Source organism: Megalobrama amblycephala, linkage group LG8, assembly GCF_018812025.1.
Source record: "Megalobrama amblycephala isolate DHTTF-2021 linkage group LG8, ASM1881202v1, whole genome shotgun sequence".
Lineage (NCBI taxonomy): Eukaryota > Metazoa > Chordata > Actinopteri > Cypriniformes > Xenocyprididae > Megalobrama > Megalobrama amblycephala.
The window spans coordinates 21,475,426-21,502,128 of NC_063051.1; the positions used below are offsets into that span (position 1 = coordinate 21,475,426).

Consider the following 26,703-nt stretch of genomic DNA (forward strand, 5'->3'; position numbering starts at 1 on the left):
TAGTTATATAAAATATTCACAGGCAGATTTGCTTTATGTATTTCCTCGGCGTCAAATCAGGCACATATATATGTCAGGAAACACGACTCCTGGCTACATGTCAATATCCATGGATTAGGTTTATTTGACAAGTTGTAAGAAACACTTTCGAGTCCAACCTTTAGTGTAATTCGTTTGTTTTTACTCGCGTTTTCGCAGTTTCCTCTATTAAATCCAGTCACGCAGCAGGTTCTTTTGCCACTCAGTCCAGCTGAGGGAGCGCGCTTTCGGCGGGAAAGTGACGTCGATGGCTATGACGCAAATCTTCGTTGACAGAAATGTTGAAATTTAATATTTATTATACACATTTTTACAGCGTTGGAAAACGTTAAGAATGTTTGTGTCATGTTTGTCCTCCTACAGAAACCATATGAAAACAAAAAAATATATTTTTTCCATTTTCATACATTTTTGAAAAAGCTCCAGGGAGCCACTAGGGGAGCGCTAAAGAGCCGCAAAAGTTGCCGACCTCCGCCCTAACCCTACACAATAAATACTTTTAATATTATCAAACACTCATTAGGCAGTTAATTTCCACATTATTGTCATTTTTATTGAAAATAAATGCCTTTCTGATGTGATGGGAAAATGGAGAAGAGCGAGCACAGTAAAAGGCGGATTCAAACCGTTGTCGATCATGGTAAAAGTCAGGCCTGCGAGCCTTACACGCTACTGCCGTGCCACTGAAGACGTTGAGTTTTGCACGTTTTTTAAACTTGAGTGGCCCAACCTGACATTGGTGGGTGGAGCTAGTGTAAATATTTGCACTTAGTGTAAATAGACACTCTGAAAAAAGAAAAATATGCATGGATGATTTGTTCACGAGCTCAATAACATGCATTTAGAAAATAGGGTGAATTCAAAAATTACATTTTTCAAAAAAAGTAATGTAAAAAAGCTGTAGTTTGACAAAAATCAAGCCAGTTTGGTTTTTGCAAAGTTAGACAACCAGACCTAGAAAATTAAAGTGTATTGTAGATAATTCAGCTTCAACCAGCATCTATAGACATTTATCAGACTAAAGGCTATGCGCCCACTCCAAGTGACGGGCAACAAGCATTGATATTATGAACCATAGACATGACTTCAATGTAATTCTATGGGATTTCTTCACTTATTTTATTGTTCACCTTGCAAAAATCATCCGACTGGTGAGAAAAGCAACTGCACACTTCTCCTCAAAAAGCTGCATGATTTAAGTTATCAATCATGCCCATAACAAAAACTATGTGGGATGATTTATGCATTAATAATACTTATTTTGACTTGCTCAAATCCCTAACTTGTGTATAACAGTAACAGTGATGCTGGCGCCTTAAGCAAACACCACTAATACAAATGTACTGTGTCCTTGAAGGAGGAGAAATCAGAAAAAAAACACCAGTCTTCAGATTTAGACCACAGCTCACAGCTGGGTCTTGGCCTCCAGACCTGCTGCGAGACAACACGACTGGTCATGAATCCCTCATCAGAGATGCAACGAAGAATCTGTGGGAAGATTTTGTTACAAGCCTAAGGGAGATTTAAAGATGGTAAATAACTTTTGTTTTGTTTAAAGAAAAAAGATATTGCACAGTGCATAAATCAAGGAAAATACAGACATTTAAGACTAAACCAACAACAGAAATGCTTTCAATGTCCTGTATGTGTGGGAAGACTTGCTTACCACCCTATTATTACCAAGCTAATCGTGTGCACTTGTCTGGCTCTAAATGACACTGGGCACACAGAGAGAAATAGAGAGAGGGAGAGGGAAAAACAGGAAAATAGAAACAGAGGTTAAAGAGGCGAGTAGTTTATCAGAGAGGTACAGGTAAGACATTGAAATATCACTTTTTAGAAGCACAGAAGAAACCGAATGCAAGAAAGCAAATGTGTACAAAAATTCATACGCGAGGCAGTCAGACACGACAAGCTCTTCTGAGTATGAAAATAATGAACAAAAGATGTGGGTTGTGAAAATTCTGACACGTTAATTGGGGTTCTTGTTGGTAAAGATCTGACCGGTTTAGACGCCTCGTTACCCTTAGGGTATAATTAGCTTAGCGTCCTCAGTCCGCAGTCATTCAATTAAGAGTCTGTTCTGTTGTGCATGCTAAAACAGATGTTGCTGGGTAATTGTCTTTTTTCTGAGCACTTCTGATGAAAGGTGATCTAAGTGGCTGAGGATATCAGTGCATACATGCCTAATACTGCCCAGAAACAAACCTGCAACTGTACAACTGATGTTATAGATATAGAGAATATCACAGGCTGATGTATAAAATTTGTTCTAAATTTAATTTCATATAGATGTACTGTATCTCTTGTAGTTGAAAACAATTACTTATTTGTGAATAACAAGCAATTGCTTCGTGGGCTCTAAAGGAACGTCAACACACGTACAGCGATTCGCCACTGGTGGGAATTGGAAGGTGGGTGTTTTCAGGGATGCAACAAAGTTTAGAAATTTATGCAAACGAGAATCAATGTGATGTTTGACATGATCCACCTTCTGGGAGAGATTTAACTTTTCTAGATTCGTCTTTTCTAGATTTGTCACTTGCCACATGCAGAGATATAAAATGTTACGATTTTAGAATAATGTTAAACTTGTTAATTTATATATAAACCATTCAAATATAATTCTTAAAAAATTATATATATATATATATATATATATATATATATATATATATATATATATTACTCATGGTTAAAGTGCCCCAATTATGCATTTTTTGAATATTACCTTTAATGCAATGTGTAATGTAGCTGCCTGTGAATGTAAACGATCTGCAAAGTTGTAAAGCCGAAAGTGCACAATAAATAAAGTTATTGTCAAAAGAAAGAATCGACTCCGAACCGCCTAAATGAGTCATCGGGAATTCGAATCCCACTTCCGTGATGGGTACACGTCACTAGGTAACACATTTGCCTAATGCTCGACAATGTTTTATGAACAACTTGACCCACCCTCAAACGCTGTAGCTTTTTTGTGTGGTTAACACCAAGTCGAGAAGACGCTGTGTTCTATGCAGTGAAAGTAAATGTGTTTTATTTTCACTTCCAAATGACGAGGCTGCTAAGAATCAGAGGTTAAAATTCATTTTTTCAACAATACCACAGCAGTACAATCCCAAACTTTTGTTGTGTTCCCGTCATTTTATTGACTGCTTCTCAAATTCGCAAAACGCTTGCTCTTAAAAGATGCGTCAGTACCCAGTTTATTTGGACCAACTTGCTCCTCTGAATCACAACCTGTAAGTATGATTAATAATTGATTTTTATATTTTCTTTCGATTGTTCAAAATACGTAGTTTTGTATGTTATGTTGTGTACACTCAGTGCAGCTGTAGGTCTCCGGCTAACCATTGTGGTTCTGCTAATCAGCTGTGGGCCCACTATTGTCTAAAAATATGTCAATTAATGTCTTATAACATACCACTAAGTTGACACTGAGAAACGTCCTGCTCCAGTCGCACTTATGATTGAGTTTTATCGTCGGACTCAGGCTCGAATTGATAATTAAATTGATTCCATCTTTTCTGTCCATACATTGTATACATTCTCTTGAGAACTGACAGAGAACTGACAAAGTCCCTTTCAAAGAAAGTCTGTTTATTCAGTGGCCATATTTGCCGAATAAACAGACACCCACATACGCCTCAGGGCATCCAAGACCAAGTCCTATCTTTTTGAATAGGGGAATCCTGAAATCTCAAAAACTGCTTGGCGAACTCACAATTACTCACAATTAAATTAAAAATTGAAATTAAATTTCAAATCAGCAACAAAATTTGACATGAACTGTCCCATAAATGTTGTTTCTTGTGCTCAAAGCGTTAAAAAAGCTTATTTTTCAGGCTAGACTAGCCAAAGTGCAGTCCTAATCGCGAGTCTAACGCTTCTAATGGCAGCTGCAGTGACGTAATGACTTTACCAATCAGCGATTGGATCTTTTATTTAGAATGCAGGACGTATTTCGCCATATTGCGCATTGCAGTTTCTCCCATTCAAAACTAAAAGGAGTGAACCATCATTCTATATCTATAGTCTTTGGAATTGATAAGCCTCTGGAGCTGTAATTCAGTTATGGCAATGGGCGTTTTATTTCCGACAAATGCTGTACGCGGTAGACCAATCACAAGAGACTGGGCCATCTGACCAATCAGAGCCGAGTAGGCTCACGGAAATTAGGGGTTTAGAGAGACTGAATCTCTGAACTGCTTCAAATAAATTGTTTAAGAATCTCTGAGAAATGAGATGATATTAAATGTATATTATGAGAAAACGAAAGTGTATTTTGACCTTGTATGCATGTAAACCTGTTGTAGTAGACTCCCAAAACAATATTAGGAACCTTAAAAAATGGCATAATGGGGCACTTTAATTAAATTCATGACATCAATGTTGAAATGTCAAACGTATATTAATAATTCTGAAAATAATGAAAAGCATTAATTGTTAGTTCATGATACCCAATGAATTAACTAATTAAACTTACTAAAAAACATGTCAAAATGATCTATCTTATTCATATTATGCATTATGCACTGCTCCAATTTATATAAAGAATGTCAAGTTTTAGTGGCAAGAAAACATATTCTTCAATTAATTCAAATTAGAGTGAATCTTACTGTATATCCCACTTATGACTGAAGTGTTTGGAAGTAGGCCATTATGACCAACAATACTGCCACTAGAATCGCTGATTGTGTGAACGTTCCATTCAGACATCTGATGTGTGTCCCTAAACTTCAAAATGAAGACAACAGCATTTGCTATGCTTTGGGACTGTTTGCTCTTCAATATTTTACACAAAAGGTAACAAATAAAACAGCCACCAAATGGTTGAAGTCACCTTGGTCTCCCAGAATCATCAGCAGTACAAAGAGCAGAAGATGGTTTGACAATTTTGACATTCATTGACTTTGAACCGTTTAAGCAGAACATCAAGCAGTGTTTTCTAAGCCATGTGCACAAAATCACATTAAACAGCAATTTCGTCCTCCAAGCAGTCAGAGGGGCCGTGTTTGTTAAGCACATTGAGCAGACGCAGGGTGCTCTCGTCCTGCTGTCCCCAGCTTTCATCGCTCTCATCTGTGTTTGACTCGTACTCAGAAGCGATTCCCGACTCGCGGAATTTTAGCAGCTCGAGGCTACTCAAAATCTCATCTCGTGATGAGGGCGAGACGTCTTGGGATGGCGTGTCAGGGCTCTCATCCTGTTGGGGTGGTCCGGGGAGAAAGCGGAAACACTCAAACTTGATCAAGCACTGGTCCCTACCTATTGGACTGCCCAGCGGCAGGGAGAGCGGTGTCCCATCGTTGAGTTGAGGAAGGATGGCGTCCTCTGGTCTTGGGGTGGTGGGGTCGCATAGGACCGGGGGCACGTTAGCACGGAAAGTGATTTCAAGGAGACTGTCTTGAGATCCCACTGTTGAGAGAGAGAGGAAGAAAATGAGGGCATTTTCACACTTGACTCGTTTCAAGGGTCTGAGAGCGGCTTACATGAATTTTAAACTAATGCTTCAAAGTAACTTTAAAGCAAACTGAAAAGTATAAAGAAAAAAGATGGGAAAATACAATACATTCATAAATAAGTAAAATACTACTCTTTAAAAGTTTGGTGGCAGTAAGAATTAAATTTTTTATTCAGCAAGTATACATTAAATTGTTCAAAAGTGACAGTAAAAATTTACATTGTTACAAAAAAAAAAAAAAAAAAAAAAAAAAAAAACTTAAGTACTGTTCTTTTGAACTTTCTATTTATCAAAAAATCCTGAAAGTATATCACAGTTTGCACAATTTTTTTTTTTAAATATAACATCTCAACTTTTCAACTGTGATAAGATGTTACTTGAGCAGCAAATAAGAATGATTTCAGAAGGATCATGTGACACTGAATGCTGAAAATTCAGCTTTGCCATAACAGGAATAAATTACATTTTTAAATATATTCAAATAGATAAGAGTTATTTTAATAATATTTTACAATATTTCAGCTTTTAATGTATTTCTGATCAAATAAATGCAGCTTTGGTGAACATAAGAAATTGCGGTTACACTTTATTTTAAGGTGTCAGTATTACAGTGTAATTATACATTTAAGTACTGAGTAATAATAATTAACTGCATGAACTTACTATAGGTTTAGGGTTAGGATGAGGGTTTGGTTTAGGGTTAATTGCATGTAATTATGCATAATTTCTAGTTATTACTATAGTAACTACATGTAACATGTAACAATGACACTAAAATAAAGTGTTACCGAGACTGCTTTAAAAACAAACAAACAAAAAAACCTTTTGAACTTTTCAAAACTGACTAGTCAGTGGGCTGCCTGAACCCTGTCTAGTTGACCAATCATTCTTAAGGAATCCCTGCATAAATAGGCTGGCTTTGGAGTTTTTACATCAGACATGTTCTTAGATTCCAACAGAATGAGCTTAAATGTAGTCGACAGTAAGTTGCTGGCAATTAGATAACTAATCAATATGACATTCTTAAGGTTTAAAATTTTAATTAACTACTACAGTTCCTTGTACCTTTTCAAACTACTATTTCAAAGAAATGTTCCCCAAAACTGGTTTTCAGTCTTTACATTCTTTCTTCTCAGTGGATGTCATCTGCATAATGCTTTATAATGTCATTCTGCTCCACTTTTTCCATTTTCTTCTGCTCCAGCAGGTTTATAACAGTGCTCTTACCCTTGCAACACATCCTCACTTACCCTCTCTGAATATATCTGATGTGTTTCAGCAGCACTTTCTTACCCTCTTTGTCTTTTCTCTCAGACCCTCCCATCCATTCCCCTCATATCTCTCTCCTTCACATATAATTTCACTTTGTCTTATAACTTCTCTCCCATCATGGATGCGCACTCCACATGGGTTGATTTCAAGCTTATTTTAAAGCAGTTCGTTTGAGGACACTCATATAGACCAGCAGCATCTTGAGATGTGCCGTCTTTCACATTAGCTTGCATGATAAAGAGCTCCCATCCTTGACTGTCCCAACTGTCACCCTGTAAGAGACGTCAGTAAACGACTGTCAAATCTCTTCTCACATCTTCTATAATGATGACACCACATACTGCTCTGAAGTCAAGGTTACAAGCGAACACCAGCATCATTCACTGGGTGTTTTTGTCCTCTTTAAAATAATATTAAAATAAAATATAATAATATTAATAACAAAGCATTAAAAATAACAACAACAACAACAATTTAATATTGAACCACTACATTTAATACTAATAATAAGTTTTGCATAAATGAATACATCTGTAGACATGACATAATTATTTAATATATAATTTAAAATATATAGACTAATTTAAAATACATCTCAAGTAAATATTTATAATTTATGCTCTTCATAAAAACAAACTCAAAAAACTTCTTTCAGTGTTTTGCACAAAGTTTTGAGGGTTTGCAGCATTAAGGTAAAATGTAAATGCCTGATGAAGGTCATGGGACTGACACGCTGCCAAATTTTAATTTTGATATTTTTGGCAAGTTGGGATAGTGTGCAGGATTTCTTTTTCTAGTTTATGTATCGGGTTTTTAGCAATAGCCTATTATCCTACACACCTAACTAGCAGGTGAGCTAGACTAATTATTTATTGCTAGCATGAAGCTAAAGAAATTACAACAGAAATACAATACTGTTGTATTCCACGCATGGATGTATTTGTGAATATGTGCATTTTCTACTTAAAATAATCTTACTTAAAAAAAGACTGACTATAAATAAATATTTTCATATCAAAATGTGTTTGATTTTAATGCATTCATTTTCTTTTTTTCTTTTTTTTTAATGTACAGATAACAAATTATCTAATAAAGATGTTTTAATGGATGCAAAAGATGTTTTAATGAAACACTCTCATTATTATTATAGGCATTAAATAAGGTAGGCCTACAATTAATTTCGGTCACAAAACACAAGTTGAACACAGGAAATCATACTCACTAGAGCCATGTCCAGCCAGCTTGAGCTCCAGCTCCTGAACCTGTTTGACCAGGAGAGAAATATGCTGCAGTAGGTCCTTATTCTGCAACAGCAGCTGGTGAACTCGAGCCTGGGCCTCAATCCTTGCCGCAGCTTCTGCGGAGAGCTGATCCTTCAGCAGATGAACCTGAGGAACACACAAGTGATAGTATGCATGCTTCAGTACACCCAATAGATAGATAAGCAGACACTAGAACATATTAGCAAACAAACAACACGGAGACATCCAGCAGTTAATTAGCCATATTTCCTAGAGTCGTCTTTGCTAGGAACAGAAGACTCAAACTCTTCCCACTTTTCAACTTCAGTAAATCTCCAACTTGAAAACATTATTCAAATTTAAAGCTACTTAAAAAAAAAAAAAAAAAAAAAATTAAAGAAGGAAAAGTTTTAGCTTTTCATTTGATTAAACATTTAAGCCATTATTTCATAAATACTTTCAGAATTAGCCTTGATTTAACTATGTCTGAATATGTCTGAACACACTGGATTCTGCCTGGGCTTCAATAGCAATAGAATTGTATTATTATTATTCTGGACAATTTCAAAGTCCTACTTGAAATGATTTATATATTTAATGTCATCTCCAAAAGCTGTGTATCTAAATGCATCATTTCATGCATGTTGTTATGCATTTCTATTTAATATATTTTGAATGCATTTATATTGAACATGAAAAAATGATGATAATCTTTGTGAAGTGTTACTAAGAAGGTCACCTCATTTACTGTGTGGGTAGCTGCCATTCATGCAAATTAAAGAGCACTTTCATTCAAAAAGCTTCTTTAACACCAAATCATGAAAAACCTTTTAGCTGTTTTTACATTCAGATCGATTCATCATTACTCTTAAAATACAGCTGAAGAGCAACAATAGAAGGACAAATGCCTGTTAAATCTCAAATCTCATCACATCCACTTTAAAGTTGACACCATATACGGAAGGTTAGAATCGAATACCAGCTTCATTCTCTGGGTGTTTTCACATTTAGTTCTCTATACAATAATAATAAAACTATGACTATTTCAGTCCAGATTAAAATACAGTGTTTACTGGGAATAACATAATAAATTTAGATTCATGAGATTAATTATCCAGTTAATCTATCCAGTTATCTAATTTATAATTAAATCAAAGTCATATTTTTCTGCCACATAAAAACATTTTGCATAAATAAATTACATATTACGGCTGTTTGTTTCACTAAATACCCTCAGTATTCAATTTTCAGGTGTTTGGTTCAGTTTTCAGCTGTTTGGTCAAGTAATTAATAATTAGCTTAAAATCAACCTAGATAAATAAATGATCTGTAATAGTCTAACAAACAGTCCTCCATTTCCATAAGTACCAGAAATAGACACATAGGGCAGTTTTGTTATGAAATACTGCTGGGTATGTCCTGCTAATGTCAAACGGTGCCAGCTATAAAGATATCCAAAGCGATTATGATGCACTTCAGTGTCCTTCATAAGTCCTAAGATTCTGCAGCGATAGATGGGCGAATCCATTTCCGCCAGTGGCTTGTCTTGAGGACCGTCTAAGCGTCTGTTTGTTCCTAAAGCCACAGCGGCCACCCTTCGAGGGGTCCTGGGTGATTTATGACCCAGCTTAATCAGCGTGCCTGCTCGTGCTGCATGTCCTTAAGAACAATACATTCTCCAGACAAAGCAAATGAGCCGTCAAGATCAGGCCAGCAGGGAGTAGTGCAAAAAATTGAGGGGAAAAATTACCATACTGTAAATGTAGACTGAAAGCTTAGTTCAGGTTGAGCCGTTTGCCATCAGTTCTTGAGTGTACATGCTTGTATGTATGTGTGTGTGTGTGTGTTTTGACAAAGAGTGATTGTCTTTGGGAAAAGAGCTGCCTACCATGACAAAAGATGTTGTTTCTAAAGGATATAGGATGTAAATGTACACAAGCCTCATATTTCATACTGTCATAGTTTTATATCTCACTCTAAGTGGGACACATTCATCAGTCAGGGTAAATCTTGGAGCTCAAATGTTTTCATGATCATCATTTTCCTTGATGGCATTAAAAAGCAGTATTTCTTCTTCAGTATTTCATTATTGTCTTAAAAAAAGTAAACAACAAAAGCAGCAACGAAGAACTGTTTAACGTCAATGTATTGCCATTGCAATCAGTTATTCTTCATTTCATTTTCAAGTCTACTAATTAAACAATTAAAAGTTCACTGTGCAATTACGTCTGGAAAATGAAAAGAGTGAGAACAGTATTATCTCTGACTGTATGAAGGGAACGATTGATGATTATTGTTGGCATTAACATTAGCATATAGTGACAAATATTTGCTACAGTGCTGTGGTAAAAAGCATAGGTTTATGAAGAATAAATGCAGCAATTTCAACATCAAGGACATGAATTTCAACAATTTAACCAGGAATGTTTCAGTTTTCAAACAGCCTGTGACATTATGAAACAGAAACTCTAGTCAGATCTAAAGTTTAAGGTGAAGTCCAATTAGTAATGTGCTGGTATCAATTGTTCATATCCTGATAACCGCTCAAGTTATTATCATGTTACTGCATTATCATGGTATAGTATTTCGAAACTGGTTGAAACAAACCTAATTGTTCTTAAATAACAAGTTTTAGTTACCATTTAAACCCCAAATTCGACTGTAAAAAAGCACCTTTGAAAACTTTTTTTTTTTTAAACTAAATGAACCGTTAAATGGAAACCAAACTAAACCAAACCAAACTAAACCAAACACTAAACTCAGCTAAACCACACCACACCAAACTAAACCAAAAACCAAAACAAAAAACGAAACAAAAAACGAAACCAAACTAAACTAAACTAAACTAAACTAAACCAAAAATTAAACTCCACTAAACCACACCAAACTCAGGGTTCCCTTTCGATACTTCACTCGTACTGCGTATGGGGAAAGGTCTCCCTTTTTCCCCGCTGCTGAAGCCTTTTTCAATAACGCAGTGTAACTGCACCGTCATTGGTTCACTCATAGACAAGTTGTTGAACCAATGGCGGCGCGGCATAGCTGCGCGGCCTATGGCGACAAAGCGCGCGAATATTCCCGCCGAAATGGGCGGGGTATAGGGCTATATAAGCAGGCGTTTCGCCATAGGATTTCAGTGTTTTCTCCTTCAGCGACGACATCTACTTCTCTTCGCTGATCTCCGCCTGAAGCCGAAGAAGCTCGCCGCCTTCTGCTCTCGCCGCCGTCTGAAGAGGCTCCCGCAGCGGACTCGCCTGGACTCGCCGGTGGAAGAAAGCGCCGGCGCCCTCGCGGACTGCAGCTTCTAGCGCCGTCGCCGAGCCGCCGCCTCCCGCTTCCCGCTTCCGGCCGCTTCCTGTGCGTCCCCTGCCGCCATCCGGCGCGCCGCCTGAGAGCTTCATCCGCGGCTTAAACGCCGCTCTAAAAGAGCGATTTTCAGCGGTTTTCACCGCTCTAAGAGCTTCCGCGGCCCTCGCCGCTCTAAAAGAGCCACCCAATTGCCGTTTTCACGGCAGCGGCGTCTCACGATGCCCCGCCACTCATGTGGTACTTGCAGGGCCCCCCTGCACGACGACGATGGACACAGCGAGTGTGTCGCTTGCCTGGGCAAGCCCCACGCAGACGGCGCGCTCGCTGGAGACTCATGCCCGCACTGCGAGTGTATGAGTCTCGCTTCCCTGCGCTCGCGGGTCGCCTTCTTCACTGAGGGCGATCTCGCCGCTCGCGCCCTCCCGTCTCCTTCCTCCCGCGAGCCGGCGAGGAAAAGACAGCGGGGTAGAGCGACTCAGCGCCAGGAGTTGAGCGAGCTCACGCCGGCCCAGCCCCCGCGTGCCTCGCCCTCTCCTCCCAGGGAACTCTCTCCCGTTCTGTTCTCTCGCCCTGAGCAGCGTCCCTCCGCAGAAGCGAGTGACCTCGTCTCATTCGGGGGAACAGACGACGAACAAGACGACTCCATGTCTCTTGCGGCTTCCGAAGCGGAAGGATGGGCTGGCGAGCCGGAAGACCCCGCTCCACCGCCTCCCTTGGAACCCATCGAGCATGGCCAGGGCATGGATGCCGAGCTCTTCCGCATCCTGTCTAGGGCCGTTGAAGAGCTGGACCTCGAGTGGGCCCCTCCAGAGGAGCCGTCTCGCAGCCGCCTGGACGAATGGTTTCTGCCAGGCCGCCGCCAAGCACCTCGCCAGCGTTCAGCGCCCTTCTTTCCTGAGGTCCACGAAGAGCTGACGAAGTCGTGGCGCGCTCCTTACTCTGCCCGCCTCCACACTACGCACCGCTCCGCCCTCACCGCCGTCGACGGCGCCGAGGAGAAGGGATACGAGCACTTGCCACCCCTAGATGAAGCGGTGGCTGCTCACCTCTGTCCTCCCGCGGCTGTGGGTTGGAAGACGAAGAGGGCCCTTCCTTCCAAGCCCTGTCGGACCACCTCTACTCTGGCTGGACGGGCTTACACCTCGGCGGGCCAAGCTGCCTCTGCGCTCCACACCATGGCCATATTTCAAGTATTCCAGGCCAAACTCCTCCGCTCTCTGGATGAGTCTGGAATCGACGCGCCAGCCTTCAAAGATCTCCGCAGCGCCACGGATCTTGCCCTGCGAGCTACGAAGGCTACGGCCCAGGCCATCGGTCGTTCCATGGCCAGCCTGGTCGTGTTGGAGCGCCACCTGTGGCTCAACCTAACGGAGATCAAAGACCTAGACAAGACGGCCTTCTTAGACGCCCCGGTCTCGCCTTCTGGTCTCTTCGGGCCTGCAGTGGATGGCTTCACTGAGCGCTTTACTGCCGCGCAGAAATCGTCTCAGGCTATGAGGCATTTCTTGCCTAAGCGCTCCAGCTCCGCTTCTGCGTCTAGCCGCCCCAGGACTGCGCCGGCTCAGCAGAACAAACCAGCCCCACCTGCAAAACAGGCAGCGCCGCCCCAGGAGCATCGCCAGCGCTCGCGCCCTGCGAAGCGCCCTCCCTTCCCGAGGCGCCAGGGACCCCGGCCCAGGATTGTGCTGGACCCGGTGCCTCCGAAGTCGTCCTGATTCGTCGGACAGGAAGAGGATGGGGGACCGTCCCGTTATGACCGGACCACCCCAAAAGCTCCCACGAGTAATTTCCCCTCCGCCTCGTTTATTTCCGGGTGTGGGAAACAAACTCCAAGTGACAGCTGGGCCCACACCTGTTGCGCCCACTCCAAACGCCGTTTTCACGGCGAACAAATTTTTACCTCATCACAAAAAGAGCAAATTTCCTCTTCCACCCCTCGCGGTGTACGACCCTCTCAACGACGGTCTGTCACCCAACATTATTCAACCCCTAGCCACTCGGGCCGAGGCCTGGCAGGCCATCCCCGGTGTGTCAGAATGGGTCATGGGGATCGTAAACCAGGGCTACTCGCTCCAGTTTGCACGACGGCCCCCCCGCTTCGCTGGGGTGCTTCAAACATCGGTCAATCCGGACGACGCTCATGTCCTCCGGGCCGAAGTCATGTCGTTGCTGGAAAAAGGAGCTGTGGAAATGGTTCCTCCGTCAGAGAGCGAGACAGGCTTTTACAGCCGCTACTTTCTGGTCCCCAAAAAGGATGGCGGTCTCAGACCCATCCTAGACCTCAGGCTTTTGAATCACTCCCTCATGAGACGGAAGTTCAAAATGCTGACGCTGAAGCAGATCCTCGCGCACATTTGCCCCGAGGACTGGTTCTGCTCGCTGGACCTGAAGGATGCGTATTTTCACATCCAGATAGCCCCCCGTCACAGACGATTCTTGAGATTCGCATACGAAGGGGTGGCATACCAATATACGGTCCTGCCCTTCGGGCTGTCTCTGGCTCCCCGCACTTTCACCAAGTGCATGGACGCGGCGCTTTCCCCTCTGAGACAGATGGGAATCCGGGTTCTGAATTATCTCGACGACTGGCTCATCTTAGCCCGTTCGCGAGACGAGCTGGAACGCCACAGATCCGTGCTCCTCAGCCATCTACAATGCCTGGGTCTCAGGGTCAACTTAGCCAAGAGCTCGCTATGCCCCACTCAACGAATCTCGTTTCTGGGAGCAGTTTTCGACTCGGTCCGTATGACGGCAGTAGTCTCGCCAGAGCGCGCCCTGGCAATTCAGCAGCTCACGGCATCTGTCACGAACAAAGCCTATCTCCCTCTGAAGTTTTTCCAGAGGCTGCTAGGGCTGATGGCTTCCGCCTCCCCGGTGCTGCAGCTAGGCCTTCTTCGGATGCGGCCTCTTCAGTACTGGTTGAAGTTCCGGGTTCCTCCCAGCGCATGGCGGCACGGCCGCCTATGTCTCAAGGTCAATCGGGCCTGTCTTCTAGCCCTGAAACCTTGGATGGATCCAGTATGGTTCCAGCGCGGAGTCCCTTTACAGGCGGTCTCACGGAGGACGGTGCTCTCAACAGACGCCTCCAACTTGGGCTGGGGCGCTGTGTGCGAGGGCAGACCGGCCTTCGGCTCGTGGAGCCACGAGGAAAGCCATCTACACATCAACTGTCTAGAGATGCTAGCAGTGATGAAAGCCCTTCAGTTCTTTCAGGCTTACTTGACGGGACGTCATGTTCTAGTTCGGTCAGACAGTATGACGGTGGTGTCATACCTGAACCACCAAGGCGGTCTTTCGTCCAGCCGCTTATGCGCTCTGGCGAAACGTCTGCTGGAATGGGCTCTTCCGAGGCTTCAGTCGCTCAGAGCGACTCATGTTCCTGGCAGGAACAATCTGGGTGCGGACATGTTGTCACGGAGCAACATCCCCTCCGACGAGTGGATGCTCCACCCCCAAGTGGTCCTCACGATCTGGGAGTTCTTCGGGAAGGCAGAGGTAGACCTCTTCGCCTCAGAAGACAACTCTCATTGCCCAACATTTTTCTCGAAGGAAGTAGATGCTCTGGCCCACACATGGCCCAGCACGCTCCTTTATGCTTTCCCTCCGATCGCACTGATCCCCCAGGTCATCAGGCGTATCAGAGAAGACCAGCACAGAGTCCTTCTGGTGGCCCCGCTCTGGAGGAACCAGGTTTGGTCCTCAGAGCTATTCAGGCTCTCTCTAAGAGCCCCGTGGCCGATTCCCCTGAGACGGGACCTCCTCTCTCAGGCAAACAGAACAATTTGGCACCCACAGCCGCAGCTCTGGGCTCTGCACCTCTGGTCCCTCGATGGGAGCCGACTAGCCTCCCCGAGGACGTCCTAAATACCATTTCTCAGGCTAGAGCCCCGTCTACGAGGCGCCTCTACGACCAGAAGTGGTCAGTCTTTGTTGATTGGTGTTCAACACGCAACATAGACCCTGTGGAGAGTGACGTATCTTCCATACTGTCTTTCCTCCAAGAACGCTTGGAAATGGGGCGCTCCCCTTCCACGCTTAAGGTTTACGTAGCAGCCATTGCAGCGTTCCACGCTCCTATTGCTGGCCAATCAGTGGGACGAAACGGGCTTGTGATCCGTTTTTTGAGAGGTGCTAGGCGTTTGAATCCTCCTCGCCCTCTCACTATTCCCTCCTGGGACCTCTCGTTGGTCCTCAGGGCCTTGAAAGGAGCCCCATTTGAACCAATGGGTTCAGCCGACCTCAGGCCCCTAACGCTAAAAACCGCTCTGCTACTAGCACTAGCATCGGTAAAGCGTGTTGGCGATTTGCAGGCCCTCTCCGTGAACCCTGCATGCCTCGAATTCGGGCCTGGTGACTCTAAGGTCGTTCTGAAACCTAGGCATGGCTACGTCCCTAAAGTGCTCTCAACTCCGTTTAGAGCTCAGGTCATCTCGCTCTCTGCTCTTCCTCCCTCGGCGGACGAACCAGAGCTGCAGCTACTCTGCCCAGTCAGGGCATTGAGGACCTACATAGACCGATCACAGTCTTTCAGACAGTCGGATCAGCTCTTTGTTTGTTTTGGCGGCCGCACCAAAGGGTCTCCGGTCTCGAAACAACGCATTTCCCGTTGGATAGTGGATGCTATTAACCTGTGCTACTCCTCACTGGGCACTAATTGCCCCATAGGAGTCAGGGCCCACTCCACTAGAGGAATGGCTTCCTCGTGGGCTTGGTCCAACGGAGTTTCCATCCAAGACATCTGTGAGGCGGCCGGCTGGTCTTCGCCGTCCACCTTTGTCAGGTTCTATCACCTCGATGTCCCGACCTTACAAGCTCGGGTCCTGTCGGTGTGATTAGCGGCCTCCAACAAGTCCCGCTTCACGCCACCATAGGAAGTATCTTCCTTCAGTGTAACCATGGGTTCGGTTAGGCTTTGCCTCCGCTTGTCCTTTTGGCCCCCCTCTGGGTTGGCCAAATGCAAGCTATATCGTTCCCAGCCGTGGCACGGCGTGGTTGAATTCGTTCCCCATACGCAGTACGAGTGAAGTATCGAAAGGGAACGTACTCGGTTACTAACGTAACCTCGGTTCCCTGAGATACGGAACGAGTACTGCGTCACTTGCCGTGCCACGAGGCTGCGGCTCAGGGTCGTCGCTTCAGTCGATTGACACTGAAATCCTATGGCGAAACGCCTGCTTATATAGCCCTATACCCCGCCCATTTCGGCGGGAATATTCGCGCGCTTTGTCGCCATAGGCCGCGCAGCTATGCCGCGCCGCCATTGGTTCAACAACTTGTCTATGAGTGAACCAATGACGGTGCAGTTACACTGCGTTATTGAAAAAGGCTTCAGCAGCGGGGAAAAAGGGAGACCTTTCCCCATACGCAGTACTCGTTCCGTATCTCAGGGAACCGAGGTTACGTTAGTAACCGAGTACGTTATAGGATTAGTTTCAAGTTGACAAAACCAAAACCAATCCGGCTTTGTTGGTACCATGATGCTGATAATCAACTTTCTCTGTCAACTCAGGCTTTGATCCTGAGTTTGTGGAGCACGTGCACATGAATGTGTGACGGTGGCAAACAGCCAATCACATGCAATGCCTTGCAACAGAGAGAAACTGTGATTTACTTCTCGCAAGAGAGCCAGCACAATTCCCAACTCTTTTGCTTAAGGTTAAGAGATTGAAGAAAATGAAGAATTTAAACGCATTTACACTAAAGAAAATACTTGTCCATGAAAGAGGACAAATAAAAAAAAATGATCTTGCTCTATCAGTGCAAGTGAAACTTGTAAAGTTAGTTTATATAGTTTCTAATATACAGCAATAGAGACTCAAACATGTAAGGTCACAGTAATTTTTAAAGAGTTATCTATTGATTCTACAGCTTATTTATATTACATATGATCTGTATATATTAATATTCATTTAAACGAAATGCTTAATAATAACTGTTAAACTAAAATTGCTTGTGTGTAATGGATTAATAATAATATAGATCATATAATAATTATATAAATCATATTAGGGCTGGACAATAATTCAATATCTATTTTTTCCGATAACGGTGATATGATTTTTAAACACATTTACGGTATTTCGATACATTACAGCATTTCTCAGGCGCAGCCGTTAGAAAGAGCAGAACGCGATTGGCTATTTGCGTGATGACGTACACCACAGAGACATGCAGCCACCAGCCAGTGCTCAGCAGTTGTAAGTTAAGATCAAACGCGAACGCCGCGAGTTTTACAAAATGAGTACACCTGATGCAAATGCGACGAACAAGCTTCCACAACTTGATGAAATATGTGTGCATAACTACACCGTGCTGGTTAATGTTTGGTGCAGGAGAATGTGTGAAATAAAAACTTTAAACACGGATACTTTATTCTGTATGAGCTGTGTCACGTGGCTAGTGTTATTAAACTCATCGCGGAGCTCCGCGCTGAAACCGAGCATATGCGCGCTCCGCCTGTATGTTTTTCATGTGTTCATATTCAAACTCCAGTTCTGACCGCATCGCGAGCAAAATACAAACAACACACGTGCTGCTGTGCTGACTAAAACGGCCTACGGCTCGCATGTTTGAACGCAGCTAGAGCAGACAAAGGTGAATGAACAGCACTTTTGTGATATTTGAATTCTCCGCTGTAATGCGATCTCATACGAACATATTTTCCATTTGTGCTGGTAGATTACAGCAAAACAATCCACTTCCGAGAAGTGATGCTTCCTCATGCATAATACCGCAATTATAATCTTATGCATACTACAGCGCAGTAATTGGATTAAATGAGCTTTATGTCATAAATATATATGTCGAGTTTCGCTCGAAACGGTCTACGTCAGCATGTTCGACCATGCTCATACTTGGGCCGAAAGTACGATTACGTTTCAAACAGGAAGACAGAAATCGCTCTGAAAATGCAAAAATAACTATTTTTCACTTTCACTTTTCACCTTTAGTGTTTTCAATGATGTGCAGCCTATACATATCTGTTTACATCTCAAAAAAAGTGTTTTGGGGTTTCATGACCCTTTAAGAATAATAAAATCAGCCTATATTATAGTTTAATGTTAAAGATATTAATATTACTAAAGTAATATTCACTAAAGAGTGAGTCTTATGTTTATTTTTATGTTTGTATGAAGGCTAAATACAAATAAAAGTTGAACATAAATTTATTTGTACTGTTTTTATTTCTAAAATATTATATAGTTTTATAGGAAGAGATTTCATAGATTTGGCAAATTCATTTTTCAGACATTTGTAGGTACAGACATCCGTTGTGGCCGTTCTTGGCAGTTTTTCTGAGGCTATTATATAGTTCATATCGATATCGGAATTATATCGTATCGACTGAAATTAAGAATTATATCGTGATATAAATTTTGGCCATATCGTCCAGCCCTAAATCATATAAGAATAAAAATTATTCTAATTATCATTAGAGCCAGAAAATTTCATTGTTAAATATTTGTTTTTACTATATAGTGTCACTTTCAACCTAAAACCCAGGATTGGCGCAAACTAATCTGAAATTTACCTGCTAGCCAGCTAATCCAGCCCACACCAAACTAAAAACTAAAACAAAAAAACAAAACTAAACCAAACCCAAAACAAACTAAACTAAACCAAACTAAATCTAAACCAAACCAAAAACTAATCTCAGCTAAACCACACCACACTAAACCAAAAACCAAACCAAAAAACAAAAAAAAACAAAAAAACACACTATTTTCTAAACCTTTTTTCATGCTTTCTCAGGACAAATTTAATAACACTACAATGTATGTCACCAACTTTCACTTTCACCAACATAACCTGTAGAGTTCTAAAAAAAAAAAAAAAAAAAAGGTAATGTGTGATTCATGTTCTAACAATCCATTTAATCACACATATTTAAAGTGGAGACTTTCATGGCCACAGTAATTTCAAAACACAAAGGTAATCTTTTTTATTCCACTGCACTGCAGTCATTACAAGGTTTTAATATGACTATTTATTCCGTTGTTGCTGCCCTCAAACTGCAAGTAATTACATCAAATATTTCAGTGCTGATTTTTCCTTAGACAGCCCATTGAAAGCTGCAAGAGGGCAGTGGAAATCAAGCAGTGCTACAAAACAAAAAGCATGCAGAGCCCATTTTCTCGCTGTTTTGTTGGACGTGGATGTGCGTAAACTCTCCATAAACCCAGATATATCTTATTTTTCTAAACAGGAAAAAAAAAAAAAAAAAAAAAAAAACACTCCAGCAACCATAATAAGGCTTCCATTTGAGAGAAATCACATTTAAATCTACATGCACAATTAGAACTCAATCACTCAGATTCAAAATACATTTAGCCTAAATTGATCTCATCTGAAATGCAGACATGTAAATCTGATGTTCTAGAGATCTGATGTAGGCATCGTTTTCTGGACGTGGCAGTAGCCAAATGTTTTTGACTCATTTTATCTGAACTGTCTCAAGGAGAATATTCCACCAGAATATGATAAAGAAACACAAAACACACAAACACCTTCCTCCGCAATAACCCGTTCCACCACTACCACTAATCGTGACTTCAGAAAAGCAAATATCGTTTCATCTGCCGATCATTTTCCCTAAGGATGAGGGCCACTGCAAAACAAATAGAGAAATAAATTAATAAGCGACGATTGACTCGCATGTGCCTCTTTGATAGCGCGCTTCAAAGTGTCTCTTCTTCTTCAGTGACTGAGGACATCACAGAAGCCAGAGCAAAGCCACAGCTTGTTTCTCTTTGAGCGTGTTGTGTTGCAAATCAGGGTCTGCTTTGCAGTGGATAGCTTTGCTTATCAAAGTTCTTACAGGACGGACATCCATGACTACCCTATACCTCAAAGCAACACGGAGCCATGCTCGTTCAACGAAGATGTGGGTCAAAAGAGCGTGGAACAAAATTCCACCCCCTGTGAGCTTGTTCTCAGGCCTGTGAAGAGTGAAGTGTCTTCCATGCAAAAAAACAAAACAAAAAGCATAAAAACACTTTAATGGAGAGCATACCTTCTGGCTGAGCATTATGCTTATGAAAAACAACTGCTTTCTCCTCTTGCCAAACACTTGGTGTAGAACTGTGGCTAAACAAGCAAACCGCAGGCTCTCAAAGGCTGAATAAATAAACCAGTCTAGTGCCGGAGACAATGAAAAAACACTTAAAACACACAAGACTGCAGGTTTTTTGTGCACTGCAAGCTATCCATAATCAGTTCTAATGTTGTGGTTCACATTAGAGGTAACAGTTATTTATTTATTTTTTAAAATCACTATTTAGACAAGAAATAATCTTATATAATAAATAATCTTCACAGATTAACGGTGTAAAAAAGTGGGTGAACGCATACATTTCAGACCACAATTGAACATTTCACACTTCAAGAATATATTAAACAAACTGTCTGATAAAACAGCTCAATTATTTAAAAAAGAACCAGTTGAGGTCAAAAATATCAAATTCATCAGTGTAGGGACATATTTTTCTGCTCATAAATAACTGGAGGAACTGAATTAAATTCCTGCAGAACAGCTGTTGTTTGTATTGTGTTTATCTGTTTGAGCAAATAAAACATTTGGACTCACCTGACCCATAATAAAAAACATTTGCATAATGCACAATGCGAATTAATAAAACAGTCCTCAAAAGAACAATACATGTAATTATATTGGCAAATGAGGTGAGCTAGCTGTGCTTTTTAAACTCTAAACAAACACCACCCAAATTAATACATTAAATATATAAATAAATATTATATTTCTGTAAACTCTACCGTTCAACACTTTGTGGTCAGTAAGATTTTTTTTTTTAAAGAAATTAATACTTTTATTCAGCAAGGACGCACTAATGAAAATAGGCAGTTAAAACATGTTACAAAAGATTTCTATTTTTAAATGTTTTGAAATTTCTATTAATCAAATAATCCTGAAAAAACTATCATGGTTGACACCAATATATTAAGCTGCACAACTGTTTTCTGCATTGATGATGATAATAATAATAATAAATGTTTATTGAGCACTAAATCAAAATAATTAGAATGATTTCTGAAGGATCACGTGACATTGAAGACTGGATTAATAGCTTTGTTTCCATCCACCTATTTTTATGTGCATTTTGGGATATCGCATTGGATGGAAATGCCAAGATTTAAACTACGAGCCCATAAACTACGATGGAAACCGAATAAATTCATTGATGCGTATCAAAAAAGTCATGTGACTTTGTGACGCGATGGCATAACTGGACCAACCACTGGACAGATATTTTTGCACAGCCTCTGAAATGCTGTTTTTGGTAATTCTGAAAAGCCTGAGCAAAGTCTGTCATCAAAGTGGTTTGGTATAATTACCTCCCAGAACTGTCTTACACGACTGCGTTCCCAAACAGCAGGCATTTGCCTCAGAAAGCAAGTTAAAGGCACAATATGTAGGATTTTTGGATGAAAATATTCAAAAACCCCTAGAACAATGTTATATATTTTGACTTATGTACTTGCATTATCCCAAATGTTTCCAAGAATGTTTAAATCCAGAGAAATATGCAATTTTAATCATGACACGAACCGTGTCCATGTCCGTATCAATGACATCATACACGTGTTACCCTCAGTTTTCGGTTTTATTTCGTAGAAACCATGGAAACACCAAAGATGCTTTAGTATATTATGTGTTTTATTAGACAGGTGAGCAACTGTTTGGATACATTCACTGACAGAAAACTAATCATGTTATATAGATCAACACAGTAAGTCTTATTGTTTAAATCTCGTTTTCTTGATTTATAGCAAGTAGGATGTTTTACCATGCCTAATATCGATCTAGCTTACTGCAGCGTGCAACAAGTTTCTCATAGTAGCCACGGAGCGAACTCAGAGTAACATTATAACAACTTTCTAAGCACAAATGTATCTAATATGATAAACAGCACTGCGTTGGCCCAAATACACATGACCGGAAGAAGCGGAAGCGGCGACTGCAGCGTAATAAAAGTTCCGCTGCTCTCGAGGCGTTTGTCGCGCTCGTCTCTCATTAGCAAGCGCTCCAGCGGCCATCGTTTCTGCTCGTACATCACTCGGCCCTGCTCTGCTTCATACTATAGTAACGTTAATATTTCTCATCCATGAACATGATTTCTGCCCGAGTCCCATGCCAATTCTTTTCCACTGGCTGTAGACGTGAAGACGACACCTCCCATTATTTCGCAAAGTCAAGGCATCATCAAGCTATGCTTTTGTTTTGAATAAGCGACCTCTAGCGGCGAAAATGTACATACTGTGGCTTTAACATGGCCGCTATGACAGGAAAAAATTCATATATTATATTATATTATTATTAGGCCTGTCAAAATAACGCGTTAATTTCGATTAATTAATCTGAGAAAAAATAACACGTTAAAAAAATAACGCAGATTAATCCATTCTGTATTGACCTTTGAACCTGGAGCCGTTCTCGTGCGCACGAGCTCTTTCAAAGTAAGCACCATCTTTGCACTCTCTCTACCTCACACATAATAATCTAAATCAACTGACACAATGCTAAAAGTTCGTAAGACCGAATCCATGTTTCACGAGGCGCATTTGGAGAATGTTTTTCCTGAATAACCGCTGGGTGTGAATAATGCTCAAAAGAACGTCACCTCATCTTCTCTGACAGGCGCCCTGCACGTGCAGCTGACATAAACCACACTTTCAGTAAACAAAAAGAAAATCCTATCCAGTGGTGAAGTGTTTTCTGTGTTGACAAATCTTTTGCGATGTCCTAATAACAGTCGCGATTCGCATGCAACGCGTCAACGTCCGCTAATGTCCAATTCGCGACCTAATGACTCATTTGAACAGATTCATTTTAATGAATCATGACAACAACTGATCTGTCCACACGGTCTATAACGAATCATTTACTCAAACAACTCTGAAATGAGAACATAAGTGTGCTTACCCCATTTAGCAAGAGTGGTTAGTAAAATTAGCCTTAATAATCCACAATATTTTCAGGTTATTTAAATGACAATGTGTAGTAAATTAGGCCTATCTATAAAATCAGTTAGTTTAGACTGGAGTGAGGTGAAACCAGAACAAAGCAAGTTGTTGTTAGCTAGGTGCATTCAATTGTATATGGTAGAAAATTAACTTCTAAATGCTACTTTTTAATACTTTTCAGGTTTAGCAAAAAAGCATCTTCTCTTACAAAGCTATAAAATCATTTTTTTTTCTTTTTTATTTTTTTTTTTGCAAATAGGGCAAGAAAGAATTACAGTGAGAGTGTCAGGTACTTTATTGTCAGTATCGGGCTCGCAGATCATGTGGGTAGGGCACTTTTTACTGTTTGTGTGGATGACCATGTCTGTCACCACCGAAGACCATTTTTGACCCAGGAAAAACCCTGCATTGATTCATTTGAATTGAAATATTTAATACTTTCACAGCAAAAATTATGTATGCGATTAATTTAGATTAGTTAATCACAGAGTATGTAATTAATTAGATTAAAACTTTTAATCGATTGACAGCCCTAATTATTATTATTATTTTATATATTAATTAGAATTATAAATGGTTATTTTAAATTGTAATCATATTTCACAATATTATATAGTTTTTACTGTATTTTGATCAAATAAATGCAGACTTTGAGAGACTTCTTTCAAAAATCATCCCATCCCCAAACCTTTGAATGCTAATGTGCATTTACGTGTATATAATGTGCATTTACAGACGGTAATGTGTAAACATGTCTGATACTTTGTGAAAAATGTGCACAACAATAACCACAATAGCTCTCATGTTTACACTAATGCTGCAGCACACTAAATCCCACTACTTCTACAAGTCTATAAATTGTCCATTTAAAGTGCAGTGACTCCATCTCACCTGGGCTACGGCCACCTGTGTCTGCTGCTGCTGCTGGGTGAGCTGCTGCTGGAGCAACTGGAGCTGGTGGTGCACCGACAGGGGAGTGCTGGCCGGAAGCTGACTGCCTGAAGGAAGCAGCAACTTGGGGGAAGCCAGCAGGATGCTGGGCTCCTCAGAGGGCTGGAGAAAAAGAGAGAGAACAGTTGTTTTGTCGAGATCAGTAATTAATCCACATGTTCACTACTAAGAGTAAAAAATAAAAAAGCTTAGTCTGAGAATAAGGAACAACATGAAATAAGCAGAAAAAGTAGAAAAGGCATTAAAAACAGACAATAGAGAATTGGCAAAGGTCTTTAACAATGAGCAAAATTACAATACAAGCTGGTTTAGAAGTCATTAGTGTATGACAAGCTCCATTTCAGCTTCTGCGCTTCATGCCAGAGCTAACTTTAAAACAACTGCAAGCTTGCTATTAGAAAACAATGCTCTGCTCTGACCAGCTGTGGTCAAAGATGTCTCTTTGCCTGCTGAGGCTCAGATATTAATTACAGTAGCGCTTGCAGTCTGAGTAGCTGTGCAAACAAACTCAGAGGGATGGAAGGCAGTCAACCGTGACAAATTGTTAGTTTTACCCTACACGGCCAACTTATTTATACCCTGACCGGGATGAAAATATGGTAATGCCAGCTGTCAGATATTGACCTCCCACGTACAGAATGAGGGATTGAGAACGAAAGCTTCAGCAGCAGCGGCCAGATATAAGACTGATTTTGGCTGAGATTGATGTGCTGCAAAGAGCCCTTTGAAATATTTTGGCATTGCCTGGTGCTGAATCACTAAACGAGGGGCTCGACGAACCAAACTAGAGCTCAGTCGTGTGAAAAATCAAAGTTTGAGCATCTACTAGATGTACAACTGGTATGGATACCCTAAAGCATGCATTTCAAGTGTCATGTTTTTCTTCAAAGTTAAATATGCTCTACTATCCCAGTTTAATTTGCAGGGACAATGACAAGACTGCTGTCCATAAGCTGATTCTGTCATGCTTCACAACACTGCTTTTGGAGTAGTCTGACAACAAAGCCAGGCAGGACTACTGTTTGTCCAAACAATGACAGACAGGGCAAATCAGAAAGGAAAGTATGGGGTGTTTATTCTGTTAATTCTAAGTATGTGATCAAATTTAGAACCTACTAAAACCTTTTTTTACTCTGTGTCATTAGAAACGGTTTGTTAAGCTATTTGTTAAATCTACACTACTATTCAAAAGTAAAAAAATTACTTATTTCTATATGACTATATCTTACAATGCAATTTATTCCTGTGATGGCAAAGCTGAATTTTCTTCAGTCATTACTCCAGTCTTCAGTGTCACATGATCCTTCAGAAATCATTCTAATATGCTGATTTGGCTCTCAAGTAACATTTCATATCATCAATACTGAAAACAGTTTAATATTATGCTTTAATATTTTTTTGGAAACAGAGACACATTTTCTCAGGATTCTTTGACTTTGAAATAGATTTTTTGCAATAATGTAAAAGTCTTTACAGTTACTTATGAACAGTTAAATGTATCCTTGCTGAAGAAAAATATTAATTTGTTAAAATTTTTGAACAGTAGTGTATAAAACTATCAATAACTGACTAAACAAAAGCATTAATTATTTCTAAGTAACAATAAAACATAATAAATAAATAAATAACATGACTACACGCATATTTTCTTTTAAAGAATTCTGTGTTTAAGGACTATAAGAAACGGCTGATAGGGACTACAGCCGGGTTGCTTCTTCTCGGGTTGGTGACTAACCCTAAAATTAACATAAACCATATGCCCTCGAGAACACGCAACAAAGAGGGTGAGGCCATGTTATTGCAATACAGTATGTAACACAAATGCAATAGCATGTCATAAAAGATAACAACATGACAAGTTATAACCGTAATTACACTAAACTATACCTGTTCTATCTTCATGCAGCATCTTACAACAGTTCCCACACAAGCAATTTATATTATCATAACAGAATATGCTAATCAATGACTTTAAGATAGTTAACTCCACATCAGCTACATAAATTCATCAACCAACCATTCAGAAACTTCCTGTTGCATTCTACATGTTGTCACTTCTTCTTGAGTCTCTCCATCATTGTCCGACTCTGGTTTGAACATAAAAGGCTGAACAGTTTCTGAGATTTTAATTGAGTCTGCGTGAGTTTATTGGCGCTGCTAACACGAGCTCTTGAAACTCCGCCCTCTTCTTGGGAGCAGCAGCTCATTTGCATTTAAAGGGACACACAAAAAAGCAGATGTACTCGTTACATCGGAAGAAGAATGGCATCTACGCTAATATTAGTCTTTCTGTTTATCCCGAGGTTTACCGTAGTCAACCGGATCCAGGCCGTATCCAGGTGAGAGCAAGGACCTGCACCATGACCCGATCACAACGCAGCCCTGAAGTATCAGCAGAGATTGAGTCAACTAGATCATCCACTGTGAAGGCCTCATCAACACGAC

At 41.0% G+C, this 26,703-nt stretch overlaps 1 protein-coding gene across 2 annotated transcripts in view; it reads right to left on the reverse strand.

Annotated features, from left to right (window-relative positions):
• The window catches only part of nos1apa (nitric oxide synthase 1 (neuronal) adaptor protein a), a 141,730-nt gene that overhangs the window by 16,085 nt on the left and 98,942 nt on the right, over window positions 1–26,703 (reverse strand). The window contains exons 8-10 of one of the 2 annotated variants that reach the window (XM_048200058.1): window positions 24,199–24,360; window positions 7,998–8,163; window positions 5,308–5,457 (exon numbers count right to left, since the gene is read on the reverse strand). In XM_048200058.1, coding sequence (XP_048056015.1) covers window positions 5,308–5,457; window positions 7,998–8,163; window positions 24,199–24,360 — 478 coding nt within the window. Of the gene's footprint in view, window positions 1–1,131; window positions 5,458–7,997; window positions 8,164–24,198; window positions 24,361–26,703 lie in introns of those variants that run through there. The other variant, XM_048200060.1, reaches the window with a different exon arrangement.